The 25587-nt window shown below is 44.4% G+C and overlaps 1 protein-coding gene across 3 annotated transcripts in view; it reads right to left on the bottom strand.

Annotated features, from left to right (window-relative positions):
* Nucleotides 1-25587, bottom strand: part of AGBL4 (AGBL carboxypeptidase 4) — a 3151866-nt gene that overhangs the window by 32276 nt on the left and 3094003 nt on the right. For all 3 annotated transcript variants that reach the window (XM_073593575.1, XM_073593577.1, XM_073593576.1), the window contains one exon: nt 20887-20977. In XM_073593575.1, coding sequence (XP_073449676.1) covers nt 20887-20977 — 91 coding nt within the window. The remainder of the gene's footprint in view (nt 1-20886; nt 20978-25587) is intronic.

Below are 25587 nucleotides of genomic sequence, written 5' to 3'. Positions count from 1 at the left end.
TCTGCTGAGTATATAGGGAAGGCCCCTACTTTCAAACATCCAACTTACAAACGACTCCTACCTGCAAATGGACACGGAAGTGAGATGAAATCTACCCCTAGCAAGGGAAATTCTCTCCCATAAGAGTTAATATGGGAAAAACGTTTCTCCTTTCCACTGATGCTTTATCACCAATCCTTGTTTCACAAAAAAACCCAAATTTTCAAAAAACATTTGTCATTGGGACAAAAAATGAGGTGAAATCTTCTGAAGAGGAGCACAGGCAGCAAAACAAATGTCACAGGGGTGATAACCCTTCCCTATGTATTCCAAAAAGCTTAAAATGATTTTTTGGCTGGAGCTAAACACGTTAAAAATGTACCAGTTCAAAATTACAAACAGATTCTACCTACAGTCCCTGTCTTGTTTGCACCGCCTGTATACTGCTGTTTAGAGTGTATAGGGCCTGGTGGCCCCACACCTTTCCTTTTTTTAATTTAGGTGCGGGGTTCCTCTTAATATCCATACAAGACCCAAAGGGCCTGGTAATGGACTGGGGGGTACCCATGCTGTTTGTCTCACTGATTTTCATCCATATTGCCAGGACCCGACATTACATTAAAGCCGCAAGCAGTTTTAAATGACTTTTTTTCCTTTAAAAATTACATTTTGTGCAGGGACTGTTCTAAGCACGGGAAACACACGCCACTTTACAGGCATACTATAGACACCCCCCAGGTACGATATTTAAAGGAATATTTCACTTTTTTTTTTAACTTTAAACATCATTAAAATCACTGCTCCCGAAAAAACGGACGTTTTTAAAAATTTTTTTTGCATTGATACATGTCCCCTGGGGCAGGACCCGGGTCCCCAAACCATTTTTAGGACAATACCATGCAAATTAGCCTTTAAAATTAGCACTTTTGATTTTGAACGTTCGAGTCCCATAGACGTCAATGGGGTTCTAACGTTCGTGCGAATTTTCGGTCCGTTCGCAGGTTCTGGTGCGAACCGAACAGAGGGGGTGTTCGGCTCATCCCTAATCAGCAGCTAATTATCACCAAAATTAATCAATCATTTAGGTGATCCATTGTGATCCTTCACAGGGAATACTCCCACCAATTGAATTGACACTGCTGCTGACCACCATAAAACGTCCGGACCGTGTTCAGTGTCGTTTTGTATTATGTCCTTGAATGTTGTCCTGTTTGTAGAATTTTAATTGGATATGGTTACTCCTCAATAGCCATAATGTGTTTGCTTTTATGAATTACACCAATACTGTATGTTTGAACTATTTATTTGACATTATAATAAATTGACATTTTTTGATAAAATTAAATACTCTGATCAATTTTGTTGCTAAAGTAACCTCTTTTCACCTGGTATTCTTTATACCGAGTACCCTCTACCCCTTTGTTTCCACAATGTGCTTTTGGTTACAGCAACAACGCCACACTAGGTGTATGATCAGTGATTGGTCAGTTAATTAATTGACCATTTATCTATACACGGCTTGCCCAAGTGTCCCCAATTCCCCTCCCCTTCTTATTTTATAATATACTAGTGCCAAAAGGTAGTACACGATATACAACAAAATCGTCTGGGATGCTTTGCGTTGACGAAACATGTAGGACGACCCAGACGATTTTGTTGTATATCGTGTACTACCTTTTGACACTAGTGACAGTGCTTTTTACTAAACTTATATGCAATAAACTTTTATTTATGGATTTACACGATGGGATCCCTTTTTCCCTATCCATCTATATGTGAGTGCATTGAAAGATCGTGGATGTCAAAGAGGGAATATATATATAGTTTTTTTTATTTTTTTTGAGCTTTTAACTGCAATGGAGAAAATTGCTTTCTGGCAGGGGTGCTTAAATCATGAAACTGGTTGCGCAGAAGTAAAGTGGAAGAAAAGCCTAACTACAACTATTCTTAAAAATCCTCTTCTGGCCGTTGCCATGATGATCGGGGGCATGCGAAGGGTGTTTCTGGTGAGTTAAACCCCCCCCCCCCAAATGTTTATTAATACTATGAAAGGACTGCACATATGTAAAATTGTTTTTTTAGGGTGGAACTCCGCTTTAACTATAACTACTAATCCACCAAGAACAGAGTGAAAAAGAGTTAAATAATTCAGGACTATATATATTAAATGATTTGCATCAGTAACATAAACTATACTTCTGGCCAAGCCTATTTTGTCCTATAGCTATTTGAACAGATGCAATTGCAATTATAGGAAGCCTGTCTTGGAATCAGATGTGTTCTGCAGAGGATTAGAGCTGGGAAATACAGAATTAACAGAATTATTTAGCCCATGTTCTTCTGCCTGCCGGTACACAGCTAATTCCGCTTTCTCAATGACAAGCAGTGGGGGGTACAGTACAGAGGAGCGCATACAGTGCGTGGGCACCGAATAGTGATGACTCTCATCTACTGGGGCTCTTTGTATGCATGTTTTATCATCAAAACATAGCCTGCCACCCTGTGTCATGAAAACACACCATGCCCTGCAGCCGCACTGAACTCTTATATGGGCACAACAGTTACTGAAAGTTTTCAAATTAAAGAAACATTTTGATTATTAAGGCAAAGCATGCTGCAGAGAGGTTGCCTAAAGAAGACATTGGGTCTAATGGAAAAGCAGAATAATGTTTTATAATGAGAAGCTGCTAACATCATGAAATATGACAAATTTACACTTCATCGCATTTCCTTGCTACAGGGAGAGCTGCTAATGTTTGTTCCAGGACATGCCCCCCTAAAACTTTGTTTCAGCCCATCCTTTCTCTGTACTAGGGCAGTGGTGAAAATGATACAGGACTTCATTCATTTTGAATGGGCTGCCTAACTCAACGTAATGCACCTCACCGCATGAAAATGTGCTGCTATCGTGCGGCCTTCTGGATGGGTCAGAGTAAGGCACCTCAATGCCTGAAAATGTTGGTCCTGTTGCATTTCTTTGCAATGTACAGCAATGCACAGTGAAGAGAAAGTTGGAATAATATCCCCCAACAATGATGCCAATGACCCCAATAAAAACCCCCAGCAACAGTGTCAGTGACCTCAATAATAACTCCCTGCAATGGTGCCAGTGACACCAATAATAACCCCCGCAATGGTGCCAGTGACCACAATAAATACCCCAGCAATGGTGCTGGTGACCCCAATAATAACCCCCAGCAATGGTGCCAGTGATCACAATAATAACCCCAGCAGTGGTGCCAGTGACCCCAATAATAACCCCCAACAATAGTGCCAGTGGCTCCAATAATAACCCCCAGCAATGGTGCCAGTGACCACAATAATTAACCCCAGCAATGGTGCCAGGGGCCAAAAAAAATAACCCCCAGCACTGGTTCCAGTGACCCCAATAAAAACCCCAGCAATTGTGCCAGTGATCACAATAATAACCCCAGCAATGGTGCCAATAACCCCAATACTAACCCCCAGCAATGGTGCCAGTGACCACAATAATAACCCCAGCAATGGTTCCAGTGACCCCAATAATAACCCCAGCAATGGTGCTAGTGACCCCAATAATAACCCCCAACAATAGTGCCAGTGGCTCCAATAATAACCCCCAGCAATGGTGTCAGTGACCACAATAAACCCAGCAATGGTGCCAGTGACCTCAATAATAACCCCCAGCAATGGTGTCAGTGACCCCAATAATAACCTCAAGCAAGCATATGTGCAGCGTATAAATGATAATTTTGCACAATGCTTTGTAGTATACACCGAATCATTGACATGAGTTTTACATATCAGTTCACAACTGCACAATCTAATGTCCTTACAAAACTTTAGGATCAGTTTGATAGAAAGAAAAAAGTAAAATCTCCAAGGACCTCACGGAATGCAATATAATTACATGATAAGAAAATGAGAAGAACTTACTACCAGCCAATGGTCTGCTGATTCACCTGAAATAAGTACGGTGTGATCCAAGTAACTCAACAAACCAATACAAGAACCTTGTCATAAATACATGAAAAATTTAATACAAAATAAATAACCTAACTAAAAATCCAATCCTCTCAAAAAATGTGCTTCACATGAACATAAGCCAGAAAACACAGTTCCAAAATGGCTCCAAAAGAGGAGATAGGAAGAACTCCCCAGTAGAAGTGAAGGTCAAGATGGCTGCTTTAGGGAAATGATTGACTTTCAAACAAATGAAAAGCCAGTAGCACTTTAAGGGATAAACCCAAACTAAATCCACGATAGAAAAGACATTCTTTGGCCTCCCACTCTACTCTCAATACATGGGGGCATACAGAACATAAAAACTCATAGTGTAATATGTTCTTATAAAAATTTATTAAAAATTTAAAAGATTCCACGCACATTTGAGAAGAAAATGACAGGCATCTCAATATCCTAAAACCTGCAGATAGCAAAATGTCAGCAACAATTTCCTTCTGGCTGGCTGCCGCTGTACGTTGTGACATCACGCTGGGCATTTTCCTACGCGTTTCTTCATACGTCTGATCTCGTCAGTAGTGTGAGCCATAGTATAAAAGCTTTATTAAAAAATTATAAAATAGCAAAGCAAAAACGGAGCAATGCTTTTGCACTATATGCTGCTTGGTCCTATTAGTAACCTTCCTTCTGGGTTCCTTACAGCTTAATTTGAAAGAAGGGTAAATGATCGACCATTATGTATTTGGATGGTGGTAGGAGACCCACACAAATACAAAGAATACAAACTCCATGCAAATAGCATCCTGGGGAGCCTCTGATAGCTTAAGTAGAACTATAGGCAAAACTTTTTTTTTTTTGGATAGAGTAAGGGAGGGTTAAAACCCCTGTCAGATTTTTAATTTTTTTTGCCATCTGTGTCCCATTGTGGAGATTTCCCTTCACTTCCTGTCCCATAGTGAAGCAGGACATAAAGGAAATCCCTGCAAATTAAATTCCTTGGGGACCCCAAGGTCACTATAACTAGTGGAAGATTGGAAGATTTCCCCTCTATTATTTTTCTAGGGACAACTCAAAATGTGTGATTTTATTTTACGTTCACTTTCAATGATAATGGAAAACAGGACAAATAGAGAGGAGGAATTCTACTCAACGGGGGCACAGACAGCAATAAAACCTGTCAGGGGTTCTAATCCCTCTACACTTCATCCACAACTAAAAAAAAGTTTTGCCTTTAGTTATACTTTAACTGCTGCAACAAAGGAGGCTCACCTCTACTGCTGCTGCTTTCTCTATAGAATAATCAGAGAACAGGGACATAACTGGCTACGGCAGGTGGGCGGAGCCGGGAACCCAGGTGCAGAGATTTCCCTGCCAGAGTTCCCAAGAAAAATACAAACCTGACGAGTTCTTTAAAAGACTCTCAATCACCACAGTCAGTAGAGGAAGGTAATGATTTTGGCAGTGGAGGCTTTTCCGACTCTTTCATAAACTGCACAGACTCGTGCCAGATAGTCTTGTGTTCCACTTATTGATACGCAATGCTAAGAGATGTGTCAGCACCATATTGCTGGCATAATAGAATCTAGTTCATAAACATGTATTTCTGTGCAGCGACAGACAAGGCCTGACCTTCCTGTAATTGGTTTTCTGCAGTTGCAAGCAGAGCGACCCTAGTGTTAAGCAGAATTATCAGGATAATTAGCAAGTCGGTGAGGAGAGAAAGTCCCCATACTGTGCACCCTGCATGTTATTAGAGGGAAGGCAAAACAGGCTTTTCACATCTCATGCACATATTCCCGTGCACTACAAAGCCAGGAAATAATAGCTTGTAGGGTGCAAGTATGATTGACTGTGAAAATCTGCTAAGGAACTGACGGCATTCGGTGGAAACAGCACAATTGTTAATGATTACCGGATCATCCATAGCTTTGTATTGTTTCTATACTTCTATTGCTGGGAACTGTATATTAGGAGCCGTAATACTGTCCACACTTATCCTGTAATGAAGATATATTAAGGCAGGCTTTGTGCTGATTATTTATTGTGAGACAGCCAGCACAATTTGCAATGAAAGTCTATCCCACACATGTCCCTCTTACTTCATCAATTGTGGGTGTAAGGACAGCAGTGGCACCGCCAGGAACATCAATGCAAGGAACAGCCATCACCCCAGTAATCGTAGTTAAATTGATACTAAACAGGTGAAGCGGTACCCCCCGTAGGGGCTGCTGAAATTTTGGACTGTCTGTCACTCTGCCCAGTCTGGCATAGACAGAGACATAGACAGTCCATAACAAAAACAACAATGGATAGCGGCGCAGGTCAAAGTATGGAGATAAGCAATGCAAGTTCATAACAAAAGTCCTTTGAGCAAATACAGCTCTATGTGAAGATGTGCAGTCTGTATAGTAGGGCAGCCTTGTAGGGGGAGTTGAAGCCATTCCAAATATGTAAGAGAGAAAACAAAGCAACAGGCGCCTCTTATGCCGCGTACACACGGTCGGACTTTTCACCTGCAAAAGTCCGACGGACGCCGCCGGACAAAGTCCGGCGGAAAGTCCGACCGTGTGTGGTCTCCATCGGACTTCCGACGGACCGTTTCGGTCGGATTTTTGCGGAAATCCGACGTACTTTAGATTTGAAGCCTGCTTCAAATCTTTACGTCGTACCTCCGCTGGACTCAGTTCCTGACGGAAAGCCCGTTCGTCTGTATGCTAGTCCGAAGGACCAGATACGACGGAGGAGCAGGTTGCTGCATCTCGCGCTCGCTGCAATAGGAAAAACAAATCTTCCTATTGCGGCGAGCGTGGGGCATACCAGGCCCTTAGGTCTGGTATGGATTATAAAGGGGAACCCCTACGCCGAAAAAACGGCGTGGGGTCCCCCTAAAATCCATACCAGACCCCGATCCGAGCACGCAGCCTGGCCGGTCAGGAAAGGGGGTGGGGACGAGCGAGCGCCCCCCCCTCCTGAACCGTACCAGGCCGCATGCCCTCAACATGGGGGGTGGGTGCTTTGGGGGAGGGGGGCGCCCTGCGCCCCCCCCCCAAAGCACCTTGTCCCCATGTTGATGAGGACAAGGGCCTCTTCCCGACAACCCTGGCCGTTGGTTGTCGGGGTCTGCGGGCGGGGGCTTATCGGAATCTGGGAGCCCCCTTTAATAAGGGGGCCCCCAGATCCCGGCCCCCCACCCTATGTAAATGAGTATGGGGTACATGGTACCCCTACCCATTTACCTAGGTAAAAAGTGTCAGTAATAAAACACAACACAGGTTTTTAAAATAATTTATTAAACAGCTCCGGGGGGGTCTTCTTCCGTCTTCGGGGGTCCCTCCGGTTCATCTTCTCCCGGCGTCCGGTTGGTTCTTCTCCGCTCTCCGGCCTCTTCTCCCGGTGTCGCAGGTCTTCGGCCGGCCCCTCCGCTCTCTTCATGTAGCTCTATTGCGAGCGGAGGTCCGGACTTCTGGGCTTCTGGGCTTCTTGGCTTCTCTTCTCTTCTCTTCTCTTCTCTTCTCTTCTCTTCTCCCAGATGTTGACACGACGCTCTCTCCGGCTGGACTGGTCTCTGAGGGCTGCGTTGTGACTTATATAGGCGGAGACCCCGCCCCCATATGATGTCACAGTCCCTGGGCATGCTGGGACTGTGACGTTTTAGGGGGCGTGGTCGACCACGCCCCCTAAAACGTCACAGTCCCAGCATGCCCAGGGACTGTGACATCATATGGGGGCGGGGTCTCCGCCTATATAAGTCACAACGCAGCCCTCAGAGACCAGTCCAGCCGGAGAGAGCGTCGTGTCAACATCTGGGAGAAGAGAAGAGAAGAGAAGAGAAGAGAAGCCAAGAAGCCCAGAAGCCCAGAAGTCCGGACCTCCGCTCGCAATAGAGCTACATGAAGAGAGCGGAGGGGCCGGCCGAAGACCTGCGACACCGGGAGAAGAGGCCGGAGAGCGGAGAAGAACCAACCGGACGCCGGGAGAAGATGAACCGGAGGGACCCCCGAAGACGGAAGAAGACCCCCCCGGAGCTGTTTAATAAATTATTTTAAAAACCTGTGTTGTGTTTTATTACTGACACTTTTTACCTAGGTAAATGGGTAGGGGTACCATGTACCCCATACTCATTTACATAGGGTGGGGGGCCGGGATCTGGGGGCCCCCTTATTAAAGGGGGCTCCCAGATTCCGATAAGCCCCCGCCCGCAGACCCCGACAACCAACGGCCAGGGTTGTTGGGAAGAGGCCCTTGTCCTCATCAACATGGGGACAAGGTGCTTTGGGGGGGGGCGCAGGGTGCCCCCCTCCCCCAAAGCACCCACCCCCCATGTTGAGGGCATGCGGCCTGGTACGGTTCAGGAGGGGGGGGGGGGCGCTCGCTCGTCCCCACCCCCTTTCCTGACCGGCCAGGCTGCGTGCTCAGATCGGGGTCTGGTATGGATTTTAGGGGGACCCCACGCCGTTTTTTCAGCGTAGGGGTTCCCCTTTATAATCCATACCAGACCTAAGGGCCTGCGACGGGGCTCGCAAGGTTTCAATCTCGCCAAAAAAAGCGGCGAGATTGAATTCCTTTTCTAGTCCCGTCGTACCAAAGTCACGTTCAAAATGAACGGACTTGTCCGTGTGTGGGAAAGTCCGTTCGTTCTGAAAGTCCGGCGGAAGTCCGTCGGGAAGACCGGATTCCGGAAAGTCCGGCCGTGTGTAGGCAAGTCCGGCCGTTCAGAAAGTCCGGCGGTAGTCCGCCGGAAGTCTGGCGGCAAGTACGTCGGACCTAGCTTTCTAGAAAGTCCGACCGTGTGTACGCGGCATTAGTAATGCCGTGTACACACGGGCGGACTTTTCGGCATCAAAGGTCCGACGGTCTTTCCAACAGACTTTCGACGGACTTCAGACGGACTTTCGAACAAACGTACTTGGCTACACATGCTCACACCAAAGTCTGACGGATTCGTACGTGATGATGTACAACCGGACTAAATAAGGAAGTTGATAGCCAGTAGCCAATAGTTGCCCTAGCGTCGGTTTTCGTCCGTCGGACTAGCATACAGATGAGCGGATTTCTCGATAGGAACTGGGTCCGGCGGAGTTCCGGCGGAAAGATTTAAAACATGTTCCAAATCTAAAGTCCGTCTGATTTTCGACCGAAAAAGTCTGCTGCAGGTCCGATGAAGCCCACACACGGTCGGATTTTCTGACGGATTCGTTCCGTCAGACCAGTCTGGTCGAAAAGTCTGCTCGTGTGTACACGGCATAAGACATGTTTGAATTTAATAACAAATTGCATTACAACACTCACATGTAAAAAAAACTTGTCAAGCGCAGGGAAGTCTAGTGTAACCACAAACTATCTCTGCAGTCCGGATGGAAATAGGCTCTGTTTCTCTATGCTGCCGGCGTCTTGATCCACAGGAGACTTCCAGGATTCGGGCGAGATCCACAGCGAGGCTTGGAGCGCGGGCGGATGGTCACAAAGAGGGCTGGAGTGCAGAGTTCAGTGTAGTGGCTGTACTGCCGTAAAGCGACGCGTTTCTGAGCATGCGCGAAACATAGAGAAACAGACCCTTTTTGTATCCAGACTGCAGAGATCGTTTGTGGTTACACTGGACTCCCCTGCGCTTGACAACAGTTTTTTTACATGTGAGTGTTTTAACGCAATTTGTTATTAAATTCTAACAGTCTTACTAAGAGGCGCCTGTTGCTTTGTTTTCTCTCATAGAACAGTCCATATGCTTTGTTTTTTTTTGTTTTATTGAGGGGATTGAACTTGGATGGGGTAAAGGAAATATGGGATGCCCAGTAGAATTGGTAGAACTTGCTTGGGACAACTATATACAGTCCAGTATACATTCTCCATTTCTCCTCATGCACATCACTTCCTCTCTAATCTTCACTCCTTTCTCCTCCAGCACATCTCTTCCTCTCTAATCTTCAGGCACAGCTAGCACAAAATGGTTAGGCCTGACACTGGCTCAGCCAGGCCTTTAGCAATTGCCCTTTGCAGGCAGGGACCGCGTCTCCCTATAGTGTAGCAAATAGAAAGTCTCTGTTGCTAGATGTCCTACATGCGGCTACTGAGCCCAGTAACCCATCTTCAGGCCCTGCCAGCCCTCCTGGCTGCAGCTGCTTCTCTCCACTGCCCTTTTCACCACAGTCCACTCTTCTGGTTCTGCACCCATCTCAGACTGCAAGCTCCCAGTCCTCTCTGGCGTGCCTCCACAGTCCTGCTGACTGTGCCTCGCTCCCCAGCCCTCTTGGTTGCAGCCAGTTGTCCTCCCTGGAGTCTCTTAGTAGTGCTCTCTCCAGCTGTCCTCTCCTTGCTCCCTCTTGTGCCTCTGGTCCAGAACCTCTTCATGCGTTCCTGAAGGTGGTCCCGACTGCACCTGAGCCCAAGGTCGCCCCCCCCAGACTGGGGCGCTCCCCCAAAGGCCCCGACAGCCACCACACTCTCTCACTCTAGCTCTTCCAACCGACAACTCCCCAGCTGGGCTGACCCTGGGTATTTAAGGAGGCCTGCCCCCTGCCAACCCAGATTGGGAATTGGTGAGGGCTCCCAAAAACACCCCAGGCAGCTCCACCTCTCTTCCCTCCTCTCTTTCAAGAACTTTCCAGCAAACTCTAGAAAGAGTTGTGTGATGATATTTCTCTGTTCTTTGGCATCTGCAGGGAAAGATCTTTGGGGGGGGGCTTCTATTAGGGTTCTTTCACATGGGCGGTCTGCCCAACAGACTCTGCTTTGCTCAGCGGGGGATTAGTCCGCTGATCCCCGCTGAGCAGGTGAATGACAGGTCTGTCGGTTTCGCTCACTGTGCAGAGACGGACCTGTCAGAGTTTTAGCTAGGGTAACAAAAAAAAGAAGAAATGCGCAATATTGTTTCTGGGCTGTACTATAGGTACATTCAACAACTAACATAAACATACGTGGTATTGCTGCGATTGTTAGGAGCAGGAGAATTTTTTTTGGGTTGTTCTTTGTTTTTGTGGTAGATTATAGTAGTAGCAAGAAATATACAGCTATATTTACAAAAATTTTCTTCACTATTTTGGGTCAGTTTTCCTTTGATAATAAAAAAAAAAAGGAGATATCCATTACCATTTACCACCAAATGAAAGCCCAATTTGTCCTGAAAAAAAGCGATAATCTACTTGCATACACAAAGTAGTTGTGATGATATATACAGTTTTACTAACACATGTCAAAGTTGCAAAATTGGGCTGAGGCATTAAAGGGGTTGTAAACCTTCAAGGTTTTTCACCTTAATGCATTCTATGCATTAAGGTGAAAAACCTTTTATAGTGCAGCTGCCCCCCAGAGCCCCCTTTTTACTTACCTGAGCCCGATCTTTCCAGCAATGGTGATGAGCACAGCAGCTCCAAGGGAGCCAGGGGGTGGGGCCAAGTCCTGCTGTCTGTATCAATGGACGCAGCAGGACTCAGGAGCACGCCTGCACGAATGCCCCCTTTGAAAGCGTCTCTCTGTGGAAGCACTCGAGCAGAGGAGGAGCCAGGAGCGCCGCTGGGGGACCCCAGAAGAGGAGGATTGGGGCAAAAACTTTGCATGGCACAGTAGTGTAATGGGTAGCACTCTTGCCTAACAATAAAAAGGGTCACTGTTTCAAATCCCAACCACAACACTACCTGCCTGGAGTTTGCATGTTCTCCCTTTGCCTGTGTGGGTTTCCTCTGGGTACTCCGGTTTCCTCCCACACTCCAAAGACATGCTGGTAGGTTAATTGGCTTCTGTCTATATTGGCCCTAGTATATGAATGTGAGTTAGGGACCTTAGATTGTAAGCTCCTTGAGGGTAGGGACTGATGTGAATGTACAATGTATATGTAAAGTACTGCGTAAATTGACGGTGCTATATAAGTACCTTAAATAAATAAGTATGACATGTTTGTTATTTAAAAAAAACAAAAAACAAAGCTTTACAACCCCTTTAAGATTTGTTTTACCCTTAGGCGTATATAGATTAATATCTTCATATAATGGAGGGGATGCAAGTGATTTATGAATCTAATGCCGCGTACACACGGTCGGACTTTTCGTCTACAAAAGTCCAACGGACGCCGACGGACTAAAGCTGGCTGGTAATCCGATCGTGTGTGGGCTTCTCCGGACTTTCAGCAGACTTTTTCAGCCTCAAATCCGACGGACTTTAGATTTGAAACATGCTTCAAATCTTTACGTCGTAACTACGACGGACCCCGAAATCCGCTCGTCTGTGTGCTAGTCCGACGGACAAAAACCCATGCTAGGGCAGCTATTGGCTACTGGCTATGAACTTCCTTATTTTAGTCCGGTGTACGTCATCACGTACGAATCCGTCGGACTTTTGTGTGGTCGTGTGTAGGCAAGTCCGTTCGTTAGAAAGTCTGCTGCAAGTCCGCCGAAAGTCCGCAGGAAGTCTGTCGGACAGGCTGTCGGACTTTTGTAGACGAAAAGTCCGACCGTGTGTACGCGGCATAACTTTACAACCACCTTAAAGTGGTTGTACACCATGCCGTGACTGGTGGCTCCCAAGCACAAGCGCGTTAGTGACGTCACGTGACTCTGGCCAGTCACAGAGCTGGAGTTCACGGCCCCGGAAGGAAGAGAGGCAAAGATGGACGCTCCCTGCTAGTGGGGACAACGGAGACATCGCGGGCTTCGGTGTCAGGTAAGTGACACATAAGGGGCTATTATGTATCGCTACTAGCCTCGTTTTGAGATTTGGTGTTTACAAGTTTAAAACAGTTTTTTTTGCTAGAAAACCCCCAAACATTATATATTGTTTTTTTTTCGGCGGTCATTGCAATACTTTTTTTCACACCGTATTTGCGAAGCGGTCTCACAAGTGCACTTTTTTTTGAAAAAATTCACTTTTTTGAATAAAAAAAATAAGGCAAGGCAACAGTAAAGTTAGCCCAATTTTTTTATATTGTGAAAGATAATGTTACGCCAAGTAAATTGATACCCAACATGTCACGCTTCAAAATTGCGCCTGCTCATGGACTGGCGTCAAACTTTTACCCTTAAAAATCTCCATAGGCGGCATTTAAAAAATTCTACAGGTTGCATGTTTTGAGTTACAGAAGAGGTCCAGGGCTAGAGTTATTGCTCTCGCTCTAACGATCGCGGCGATACCTCACATGTGTGGTTTGACCACCGTTTTCATATGTGAGCCTACTCACATATGCGTTCGCTTCTGCATGCGAGCTCGACAGGGCGCTTTAAAAAAATTTTTTTTCTTATTTATTTTATTTGATTTTATTTATTTTTTCACGTTTAAAAAAAAAAAAAAAATTGGGTCACTTTTATTCCTATTGCAAGGAATGTAAACATCCCTTGTAATAGAAAAAAGCATGACAGGTCCTCTTAAATATGAGATCTGGGGTCAAAAAGTCCTCAGATCTCATATTTGGACTAAAATGCAATAATAAAAAAAAAATGTTGTCATTTGAAAAAATGACATTGAAAAAATGGCCCTTTAAGACATATAGGCGGAAGTGACGTTATGATGTTGCTTTCACCCTGCTATGGTATGGAGATGTGTGGGGTCCATCTTAGCCTCACTCGTCTCCATACCTAGCCACGACAAGGACCCGATCGCCTCCGCCGCTGCAGACGGCTCCGGTAAGTGGCGGAGGGCGCTGGAGAGCGAAGGGAGCCTCTCCCGCCGCCAGTAACGGTGATCTCGCGGTGAATCCGCCGCCGAGACCACTATTATCAGAAACATGACCGCCTCCTGAAGAGATGGATGCCTTCATTGTGGCAGCAGCTGCTGCCGTTACCGAGATATCCATCTTCAAAGTGCCGACGTATATGTACAGGAGACGGTTGGCAAGTGGTTAAGGAAATCAAGGAAAATAAAACCAAAGTATTCAGCATTACAGTAGCAACTCAAAGTGACCAACTAGATTTCATCTTTCACTGATTTCATCCAAATAAACTGACATTTGATTGGTTACGAAGGGTTTTCCACCCTTTGCACATTAATTATATGCATAAGGTATTGCTGTAGGATGCCACTTACTGACCTTTGGTATGGGTTTGTTATTTTTTGCTGCTGTAAATTGACCTGTTCTACCCATAGATATGCTATGTTGTCATCTCCTTTATTTCAGTGGCCCATTCTCCCATTACGTATTGCTGAACTACCCCACCAAGAGCTCCAAATACAAGCTGAGGTCTCATTATCTGCCTGACTCCAATAACTTAGCCTATAAATGGACATTACAATTGGTGAGGTGCCGTGTAATTTCAGAGACCTCTATAACTCCAATAACCTATTCATGAACTCTTCTATGTTCACAAGTTTCACCTAAGATTTCTAGTCAGTAATAATTCCTGCTGAAATGCCAGAAAAAAAAACACACACACAGCTTGCACAGCTGGCCACAAATAAGACTTAGTGTAGGTAATAGGGTCAGACAGAGCGCTGTGCCCTCTATCAGTGAACGGGGCGGCTTGGGCGGTATGTGTGAGGTGCACAGGATATTCTATTCACTGTCTGTATTCATTACTGTAGTTCCGTACTGACTGTTCATCCGCTGCACGCCTCACCGATCAGCATCTCCATTTCAGGTTTTATTTCCTAACAAGTTGTCCATAGAAGCAGCAATAAAAAACTCCTGTAAACTCTTCTTGCAAAAAATGTGCCAGAATAATATAACTACTTCCTACCTAGATCACCAAGGCCTACATGGACCACACCTGGACCTGTCATTATTGAAACTTAAAAGAAATTATTTGAATTATTTAGGTTATTAAAGTGTATCCATAGCGAAACCTTTTTATTTTAGTTTTGGATTGAGTAAGGAAGGGTTTCAAGCCCAGGTTATTTTTTTGCTGTCTGTATCCTGCTGGGCATAAATACCTCCAATTCTTGTCTTTAAGACGCAACAGGAAGTGATAGGAAATCTCCATAAAGTGAGGAGAATACCCACCGTAGACAGTTGTCACTAGAACAGTTGTCCCCATTAGAAGATTTGCCCTCACCTCTTGCTCTTATGGTAACTCTAAAATGTAAGATTTCCCCTTGTGTTCTATGTAAGGCAAAAATGACCAGGACAAACAGAGAGATGGCTCTCCCCATAAGGGGCACATGTTGGCAGGTGCTGTCTACTTACTTCACTGCTGGTCGTGCTGATCTGCAGCAGCTCTGTAGCTGAAGAGGAAGTTAAGAGGAAAGCAGTTCCTCTATAGTTTCCTAGGTTACTGGGGAAGCAATCTGGTTGGATGCTGCCACCCCATGTGACTGTGGCAGCCCTACTGGATCAGGCAGAGCATATTTAAGGCTCACTTGCGAGTTGGTAGAGTGGGGACAGGTTCCCCACCTGATAGGGACAGTACTAGCAGTAGGGATAGGTTCCTGACGAGGAGGGAAAGTGTAGGGTCGCAACTCCTCTGGTCAACATTCTGCTCAGAAGCGAGATGGCCAGGCTGCATTCTGCTCTCTTACAGACGCTGTCAGTCTGGGTGATACCCGCTCTCTTCACAATACTGGAAACCATGAGTGCACCTGGTTGGGCAACCTTCCCTCTGGGTTTCTTATGAACTGTTGCTGTACTATAATGCCGTGTACATACGAGCGTTCGACAGACTGAACTTCGAAGGACTTTTTGACGGAATTTCGACAGAGTTCCGATGGAGTTCCAACGCAACGGACGTGCCTACACACGATCACACCAAAGTCCGACTGATTCGAACGTGATGACGTACGACCGGACTAGAATAAGGAAGTTTACAGCCAGTAGCCAATAGTCCAATTGAAACATGTTCTATTTCTAAAGTCCATTTGATTTTTTGACAGCAAAGGTCCGATCAAGGTCGTGTGTACACGGCATAACAATACAAGTCTTCCATTGCACCTGACTGTGTGAATTATTGCTGCCACACCACACTGCACCCCACCTACACACAGCAAAAACTTAACAGAGTGTCTAACTCCCCCTCGCTTTGTCCAAAGAGATGTTTTTTTTTATTTTGCTTAGTATGTATATTATATCTGCATTAATCATGAGAGAGAAATTAAATACACAATTGTCTCCTGATAAGGCACCTTCCAGGCTGGAAGAAGACCTGAATTCAAGCTCTTGCAATTTTCTTCCTGACATGATTGATGCTATTATGACCTTATCTGTAGATGCACCTACACATCTATTAACTCTAAGGTCCCTAAGAAATACAAGAAGACAGTTGATGGCTTAAACTGGTTATAGACGGATCAAAATTCATCCATTTCAGCAGGAACTGGATGAATTTCAATCCATGTACGGGCAGATTGGTTGTACTGAAGGCGATCTATGGATCACCTTCAATACAACCAGCCTGTCTGTTTTTTTTTTTGGATCATTACCAGCAGCTATAGACACAACATAAGCAGTGATGATTGTATTCTGATGGCTGGGAAACCTCCAGCTGTTAGAATACAATAGTATAACGGGACTGATTCCACCATCAATAATGAATGCAAAATTACATAATGTATAGTCTGCCTTAAGGGCCATGCACACAGGCCGAATATTGGGCTGCATCGGCCGGTTCAATAAAAACAGGCCTGTGTATATGGCAGCCAGTTCAACAGAACTGGCCGGCTTCTATCAAAGGGGCATGATCGAAAAAGGTTTGCTGGTCGGCATCCGATCAGCATTCTCAGCCAATGGCGGGAGGCCACCCCCCTGTCAGAATAGCTCAGCGGGGGATATTGCTGTACTAACATTGTATAGTTAGTACAGCGACTCCACCCGAGCGCTTCAGTTTTTTTCGTTCAGCCCGCTGGGTTGAATGAAAAAAAAAATAGTATGTACTAGGCTTAAAGAGGAAGTAAACTTCCTCTGCAAACTTTTACCTATAGGTAAGCCTATAATAAAGCTTACCTTTAGATATTGAAAATATCTCCTAATCCTCTACAGTTTAGGAGATATTTCCAGCGCATGCAGCCAGTGACATCACTGACGCATGCGCTCTGAAGGAATGACCCACGCGTGCCGTTCCTTCCAAGCCCGTCCTATAAACGATGGCTCCTGCGTGCATGCATGGGAGTGACGTCATCGCAGCTCCGGCCAATCACAGTGCCGCGGCCCGCGAACCTCGAAGGAGCTCCGGGAAAGATGTCGGCCGTGACAGCGGTGTGCGGGGACTGCTGCAACAGCTTTGTTTGAAGGTAAGTATTTCATAATGAGCTAGTATGCGATGCATACTAGCTCATTATGCCTTTGTCTTGCAGGGGTTTTTTTTTGCGGGGGTATTTTCTTTCAGAGGTTTACAACCTCTTTAAGTCTGCCACTCTCAATCGATAAGTCCACAAGATTAGTTTTGGGTGTACTAGTGGTAATCCCACCACAGGGGCCACTGTGGCCGAATTTTCATCATTGCTCCCTGCTGTGTGTAAGGTTTTTCTTAAACACTTCAGCCCCGGAAGATTTTACCCCCTTCCTGACCAGAGCACTTTTTGCGATTCGGCACTGCGTCGCTTTAACTGACAATTGCGCGGTCGTGCGATGTTGCATCCAAACAAAATTGACGTCCTTTTTTTCCCACAAATAGAGCTTTCTTTTGGTGGTATTTGATCATCTCTGTGGTTTTTATTTTTTGCGCTATAAACAAAAAAAGAGCGACAATTTTGAACAAAACGCAATATTTTTTACTTTTTGCTATAATAAATATCCCCAAAAAAATATACCCTTTTTTTTTCAGTTTTTCAGTTTAGGCCGATATGTATTCTTCTACATATTTTTGGTTAAAAAAAAAATGGCAATAAGCGTATATTGATTGGTTTGCGCAAAAGTTATAGCGTCTACAAAATAGGGCGTACTTTTATGGCATTTTTATTATTAATTTTTTTTTTTTTACTAGTAATGGCGGCGATCTGCTATTTTTATCAGGACTGCGACATTATGGCGGACACATCGGACAATTTTACAAATTTTTGGGATCATTGGCATTTTTACAGCGATCAGTGTTATGAAAATGCATTGATTACTGTAAAAATGTCACTGGCAGTGAAGAGGTTAACCACTAGGGGGTAATCAAGGGGTAATGTGTTTCCTATTGTGTGTTCTAACAGAATGGGAGATGGGACTGTGTAGGGGAGATGACAGATCGCTGTTCAAACTCTGTATGAAGAGACAATCTGTCTGTTCTCCCCTCAGAGAACCGGAAACTGAGTGTTTACACACACAGCTCCTGGTTCTCCATGTGCCCCGAGTGATCGCGGAACCCCAGCAGTGATCGCGCCCGCCGGGCACTCGCATCGGCTCTGTGGGCAAGCAGGGGGCGCGCGTCTCGAGCGATAGTGAATTGTGGGGAAATTAATTTTACTATTATTATTATGTTATTATTATTTTTTTATTATTTATAGTTATTTATTAAATTATAATTTATGATTTAATGTTTCAAACTTCATCATACCCGGGATGTCTACTAGACTCTTGTTTGGACATATTTAAGTGTATTATTGCTAAGAATTACAGGCCTACAATGTAAAACGCTAAATTTCGATGCAAAACAATTGTACCGCTTTAAGACGCAAACATCTGACATAATCATACCACCAGGGAGGTTAACAAAGACCACAACAGGTCTAGTGCCACTTTTAGGAGAGGAGAGTGGAGTGGAATGTGGTTTTCCATAAAGGATCCATATATTGAAGCCTTGCCAGACTGGCTGTGGATTTCGATACAGGGGAGGAGAGTGGAACGTGAACTGTCATTAAGGATTTGTATACCAAACCTGTAGACCTGTTGTGGTCTTTGTTTAAGGTGAGCTGCTAGGGCACACTCCTGGTGGATGCCTGAATGGTGGGAACAATTGTGTTTACAACTTTCAAGAACTGTTTTTTGAGCACACATGATCTCCACATCTCATCACGTTTTGATGCATATGCACTTTATTATTTGGGACTTATTTTATTGTTTTTTATGTAAAATCAGACGAATACCTGCTTTTGATTTGAGCACTTTTATCACTGTTTCACATATCATTGTATTTTTTTTTTTTTAATTAGGGATAGTCATTTTTGCATATTTGTCTTTTTGCTATTTAGCTTCTTGAATTAGTGCACTTTATCACTGTTTCACAAAGTATTGCCTATTACTACAATTTTTGTTTTGTGTGGGGTTTTCTTTTATTTTTTTTATTGTATAATTTTTATTGTTTTTGAGTATTTTTCATATTTTATAAGTGTTCTTTTTTATGTTTTGTTAAACGTTCACTCTAATAAAAAAAAAAAAAAAAAAAACTAAGATGTAATCCAGTGTTATGTATTGATTTTATTCAAATATTTTAATAAATGTTTTTATAAAGATCAGTTTTGTCTTAATGCACTATTTAGTGAACTGAGGTACATTTTTTTTAAGGAAATGGTAAAATATAGGCCAAAAAAGCTGAACCAAAAATATTTAAATGAGAGCTGCTTTTTTTTCTAATTCTGTCACTTTGGCATAGGTTTTGCAATTTTTCTGACAATTCACCTCTCTTCACTTTTTAGTGAATAGACCTGATAAAAATGGACACTTGGACAAACAACAAGAAAAACTAGTGCCAAAGATATTAATGGAAGATTGAGGGATTAAATAAGATTGCTGCCACCTAAGTACCGGTGAATCACCAGCATAGGTGTGTGTAGCCTATTGCATTAGGGTGCGCACCCCAAAGATCAAACACACATGCGTGTGTGTGATATATATTACATATAACTGCACACTTTTATGGTAGATCCAGTACAGTGAAAGAAACTGTAGCACTTCATGAATGGCAGAACTGGTCAGAGGGAGATATTTTCCCATCTCCCTGCACACAGAGTGATAATGCTAATGTGCTTGGGGTGATTAAGGTGTGCCCATGCACACCCCCTGCACATGCCTATGATCACCAGTTAATTGGCAAGAAAAAAGAAGATGCAATGACACAGGGTTTATCATTATATATTATTGTTGGCTTGAATGTATTTCACACGTGTACAGTAAGGGGTTAGGTTAATAGCAGTGGGTTCACTATCACCAGATTGTGGGATTATAGATTTGTGCTGCTTGCTTCTTTTTTCTTGCCAAAAATGGAGACTTGCGGGGCTCTTGCTATAGACTTGCGGGGCTCTTGCTATAGACTTGCGGGGCTCTTGCTGTAGACTTGCGGGGCTCTTGCTGTAGACTTGCGGGGCTCTTGCTATAGACTTGCGGGGCTCTTGCTGTAGACTTGTGGAGCTCTTGCTATAGACTTGCGGGGCTCTTGCTATAGACTTGCGGGGCTCTTGCTGTAGACTTGTGGGGCTCTTGCTATAGACTTGCGGGGCTCTTGCTGTAGACTTGCGGGGCTCTTGCTGTAGACTTGCGGGGCTCTTGCTGTAGACTTGTGGGGCTCTTGCTAAAGACTTGCGGGCCTATTGCTGTAGACTTGTGGGGCTCTTGCTGTAGACTTGCGGGGCTCTTGCTATAGACTTGCGGGGCTCTTGCTGTAGACTTGTGGGGCTCTTGCTGTAGACTTGCGGGGCTCTTGCTATGGACTTGCAGGGCTCTTGCTATAGAATTGCGGGGCTCTTGCTGTAGACTTGCAGGGCTCTTGCTATAGACTTGCGGGGCTCTTGCTGTAGACTGGCGGGGCTCTTGCTGTAGACTTGCGGGGCTCTTGCTATAGACTTACGGGGCTCTTGCTGTAGACTCACCACTGCAACTTTGCTCTTGCTAGAGACTCGCCATGCAAATTTGCTACAAATTGGAAAAGTGTCAACTAGAACTTGTGTTTCAAGTGCTCTGCAAGTGTACAACATTCCAGGGAAGATGTGCAGCAAGTTCACAAGACTTACAATTCAATACTGCCACAAATGTGTGGCAAGTTATCCTTGCTATCTGGGTCCCCTGTAATTGATTTGTTTACACACTTATACATGCTGGTGCATCCAATATGGAAAGGCTACTTATTATCCCATGAATGCGGCCCACTATAAATGTACAAAAGTCTTTTAACATCTGTCAATAAAACATTATATATGGCATACCTTAATTGTGGTCTAGAAAATCCCGCAGTTTCACCATTCAGCTGGTAATAATCCTTAAAGGTTCTTGCCACATTTCTTCCAAACTTCATATCTGAGATCAGTAGTTAAGGAATATTTTTGTCCTTGTGCTCCTAAAACAAAATTTACTGCCAGTTAGAATTGAGTACAAAATGAAGAATACAGAACATACTTATACATAACAAAACAGTGTTGTGCTTCCAAAATAACTCCCAATAAATCCTTAAATGAGAATAAATGATTAACTTGCAATGTAGCAAGATACTGAGTGCACAATGAAATATTTGTATTCTCTGACTGGGAATAGTGAACAATACACAATAATGAAATATACATGTTCCCTAAATGGGAATAGTGAACAATAAACAATAAAGATAAAGTCCACACACTCAAAAAAATAAATTGAATAAAAATAAGAGTCCAAATGCACAAACATAATCCTCAGAGTCTTCTGCACGCAAATGTACAACACACCACTAGTACATAAACATTGAAAAATGCAAGTGCTCTCCTCCACCCCAATATCCTAGCAGCTCACCTCACGTTCTGACCCCTGTTTCACCAGAAGGTCAGAAAAAGCAGGTTCCCTCTCAGGGATACAAACGGATCAGCTGGTCATGGAGCTCCTATTCCGTCCGTGCTGCCTCCGGCTGATTAGATGGATACCAGCCAGTACAGATTCCCTCAATGGGGTCCGGTGCACATAGGAACAGAAAAGGCAAAATCTAGTTTTCTCTGTATATCAAAACCGTTTATTTCCTCATTAAAACGTTACTCACAAACGCAGCACTTAAGCAGTGCGGGCTTCAGGATGCATAGAAACGACAAGATGCTCGCGGGATAACGTTGCCACTACAACTCCTTCCCCCTATACGTGTTACGTCAAGTGGGCTACTACACCACCGTGACTTCTTCAGTAAAGGGTCTCTAGTCCCTAGTCAAAAGAACTAGGGTCTGTAAAGCACTATGGGGTATAGAGTAACACCGTTACATAAAGGTTAATTCAGCAAAACAAGGGAGAGGAGTGTAGTCACCAAGAGTAACCAAGTACAAGTTCAAAGCACAGAGCAACCACCAGTCATGAGGCGTGGTATCTGGTAAGATGACAGGTCCCTGGTAGCAAGGGGGTTGGTGGCTGGCTCCCTCCCTAACAATCAGTATCCAATAGCAACTGGATCTGAAACTGCGTCATGGAGATTTACATCCTGGGCACGAGGTACAGGAAGGGAAGAGTTCGCGTAAGTGCACTCAGGAGGTCTGCGCTATGTCCTCGGTGGAACCCCATTCTGTTACTGGGAGTGAGGTAACAACGGTACACTAGACTGGTGGAGTGGGAGCAGGCTCAACACATCCCTCTTAATGCAAACATACAAGTTACAGTGTGAAGTATCATGGGACAAGTCGCTGTTCCGAGGAACTCTGTATGTTCATCACTGCACACGATGAAGGCTCTTCTCTCAATCGGGAAATGGTGTTAATGTTAGTTTTTTCACATGATCGCAGTCTCCGCCTGGTCACGGGCATTGATGAGTGCACTCGGCGCGAGAGTAACCCCTTCCTAAACACTCCCACTTCCCTACTCTATAGGGCACGTGTGGTATTATAGATCAATATTTGTGCACAACACATCTCTCATTGAAGTCGGAGCCAATGTTTCTCTGTTTCTTTGGACCATTCATTTGTGTTTTGCAGCAATGAGTTCAAGAAAGAAGAACATAACACTTGCAGTGATTGCAGTAATGGCAATGAAAAAGGAACAAAAAAGAAGAAAGACAAGAAAATCAAGACTTTAGTGCAAGGACTGGCTTTTGAAGAGAGATGAATTTTCTTACCTGCCCTTGGTAACCAACCAAAGGACTGTTATCCTGAGGATTTCCGTAACTGCGTACGAATGTCCCTGGAATCTTTTGAGCTACTGCTGCAACTAGTTGGACCTCTTATAAAGAAGACAGATTAATTGATGTGCAAAGCCATAAGTCCTTAACAGATGTTTACAGCAACTCTGAGGTTTTTAGCAACAGGACTAAGTTTAATATAAGACCAATAAGGGATTAAAGCACAGGATACCAGAAAAGACCAAAACATGCAGACTTTGTATCTCTACTCACAGCCAAAACAGAAGAGGACCTTTAGGCCAGACAAGCACTTTGGATAGCAGGAAGCTTTGGGCACAAGGCTTGGGCTGTTCTCCAGCACAGCACATCATCCTCAGGCAACAGACCTGGGAGCAAGCAAAACTCCAGCAGTAACATACACCTCACCAAGCAGAGCCTGGGAGGCAAGAGAGCTTTCCCAAATATTTATATCTATTCCCAGCATGCACCACTGACAATAAACCTCCTAGTGGTTGGTCAGTAAGACATAAATATATTTAACTTAAATTATTGGATCTCCTTACACTATTGTCAGGAAGGTCACCTCAGTATGGAAGATGGTGCTTCCGTGAGAGCGTTTGTGCGCAAGCACAATTGGTTTGTGAGTGACCACATATGTGAAAATGATTGATTTTGAAGGTATGACCTTGACTTGGAACACATATTTACCCACAATGCTTTGGGGTTGACTCGCCTATATCTGAACCATTCACTTTAAAATGAACAGTCAATAATTGCCAGCCATTCATTTATTATGTCTTTTGTTTCCTCATTTAGAAAGCACTCCAGCAGATTCTTTTAAATAATCATAAGATGAGATCTCAATTAGCTATTAAATCAGCAATGTGCCCCACATGCCAATAATATTGATTTATTTTTAATTACCTTTGTGAAGGACTCTTGCCGATTACTTAACTCATGTAGTTAATATCGTTTATGGATATCCTGGGAGCTAGTGCTTTGTTGTAGTGGCTGGAGATTCGTATGGCCAGCAGCCTGAAAAGCGTGGGCCATGCAAGTTTTTTTAATCACAAAATAAATAATTAAAACTAGCCTCTATCTTTAATACTTCCATAAAATCCATAACAGCTGGCCATACGTTTTCAAATCATTGTAATATAGGATTCAGCCAAATGTAAAGATTCCTATTCTTATAAAACTCCCTGCATAAACAAAAACATTTTTTTAGCTTCTTAAAGCAAAACTCCAGGCAGATATAAAAGACCAAATTAGAGGAGCTATGTTACATAGTATAGATACATAGTAGATAAGGCTGAATAAAGACACTAGTCCATCCAGTTCAACCCGTGTGTGTGTGTTCATGTTGATAATCATTTCCCATATCCCTGTATATTGTGTTCACCAAGATGCATGTCCAAGAGTATTTTTAAAACTATCAATACTTCCTGCTGACACCACAGATTGTGGAAGAGAGTTACACATTCTTACTGCCCTGACAGTGAAAACCCCCCTACGCGGCTTAAAGCAATATTAAAGCCTTGTTGTTTTTTTTTTTTCTAAAATAACAAACATGTCATACTTACCTGCTCTGTGCAGTGGTTTTTCACAGAGCAGCCTGGATCCTCCTCTTCTCAGGTCCCACACTGGCACTCCTAGATCCTCCCTCCTGCTGGGTGCCCCCACAGCAAGCAGCTTGCTGTGGGGGCACCCAAGCAGGCATACTCTCGAACCGCGGCTCTGTGTCCATTCACACACGGAGCCGCAGTTCGGCCCCACCCCCTTCATCTACTAATTGGCTGACTGGCAAATTGACAAAAGCCAATCAGGAGTGCGAGTTTCCATAGAGCCAAGGCTCTCATGGACATTGCTAGATTGGGGGGGGGGGGCTCAGGTAAGTCATGGGGGGGGGGTGGCTGGTGGGGCTGCTGCACACAGGTTTTTTTACCTTCATGCATAATGCATGAAGGTAAAAAACCTTGAGCTTTTAAAAAACATCTCCCAATGCTTTAGTATATAAAGTAATTAAAGTTACCTTGTGGTTTTTACATGATCTCTTGAGACGCAAACCTCCGGGCAGAAGTTCTAAGACTGACAGATACCCTGGAGGTGTTTGCGTCTCATAAAGCACAGCTGATTTGGCAACGGCCAATCAACATCTGCTCCACCGAATCAGCTGCATATAGAGCAGCTGTGTGTGGATCTCAGAGCGTCTCCTTGACGCTGAGGCGCGTGGCCACGCCCCGAGGGGCGTGATGACGTCACACGCTCAGCGTCACCGACGGGCATATGATCCCCATGTATGCAGCGAGGCAGGCGTGGGGTCACAAGAAAGAGCTCCTCCACGTACAAAGGCACAGGGGACAGGCAAAATCGCACTGCCCCTTAGCCGTGCAGGAGTGTAGGGCTTACCCGCCGGGTGTCAGTGAGCATGCGAGCGGTCCACACTCCACAAACTGCGCCATCCAGTGGACAGAAAGGAGAATTAATAAAGCCAGCCTCCTGTACAAAAACATATGAAGTAACAAAAAACCTAAGAAAAATAAAAAAGGGGGATACTAGTTTCATCAGCAAATTCTTGGCTATAATCCCTTATCATCCAGTCCAGCCCAGACCCCAGAGACACTACGGAGCAAGCACACTGTAGAGAAGGCACGTCGTTGAGGCAGCCCAGACACAGGAGACACTTTGGGTCAGGCACACGCTGCAGAGAAGGCATTCACCAAGCTCTAGGGAAAATGAGTACAACTGCACTTGCAAAGTGCACAGTCTATTTGCCTTTAGTAAATCAACCCCCGTGGGTCTTTCCCTAACTTTTCTACATCTCCTCCAAGACACACTGAAGAAAGGC

This window comes from Aquarana catesbeiana, linkage group LG07 (assembly GCF_042186555.1).
Source record: "Aquarana catesbeiana isolate 2022-GZ linkage group LG07, ASM4218655v1, whole genome shotgun sequence".
Lineage (NCBI taxonomy): Eukaryota > Metazoa > Chordata > Amphibia > Anura > Ranidae > Aquarana > Aquarana catesbeiana.
Note: the sequence above shows the minus strand (reverse complement) of the source record. Positions and strands in the feature narration are given on the sequence as shown.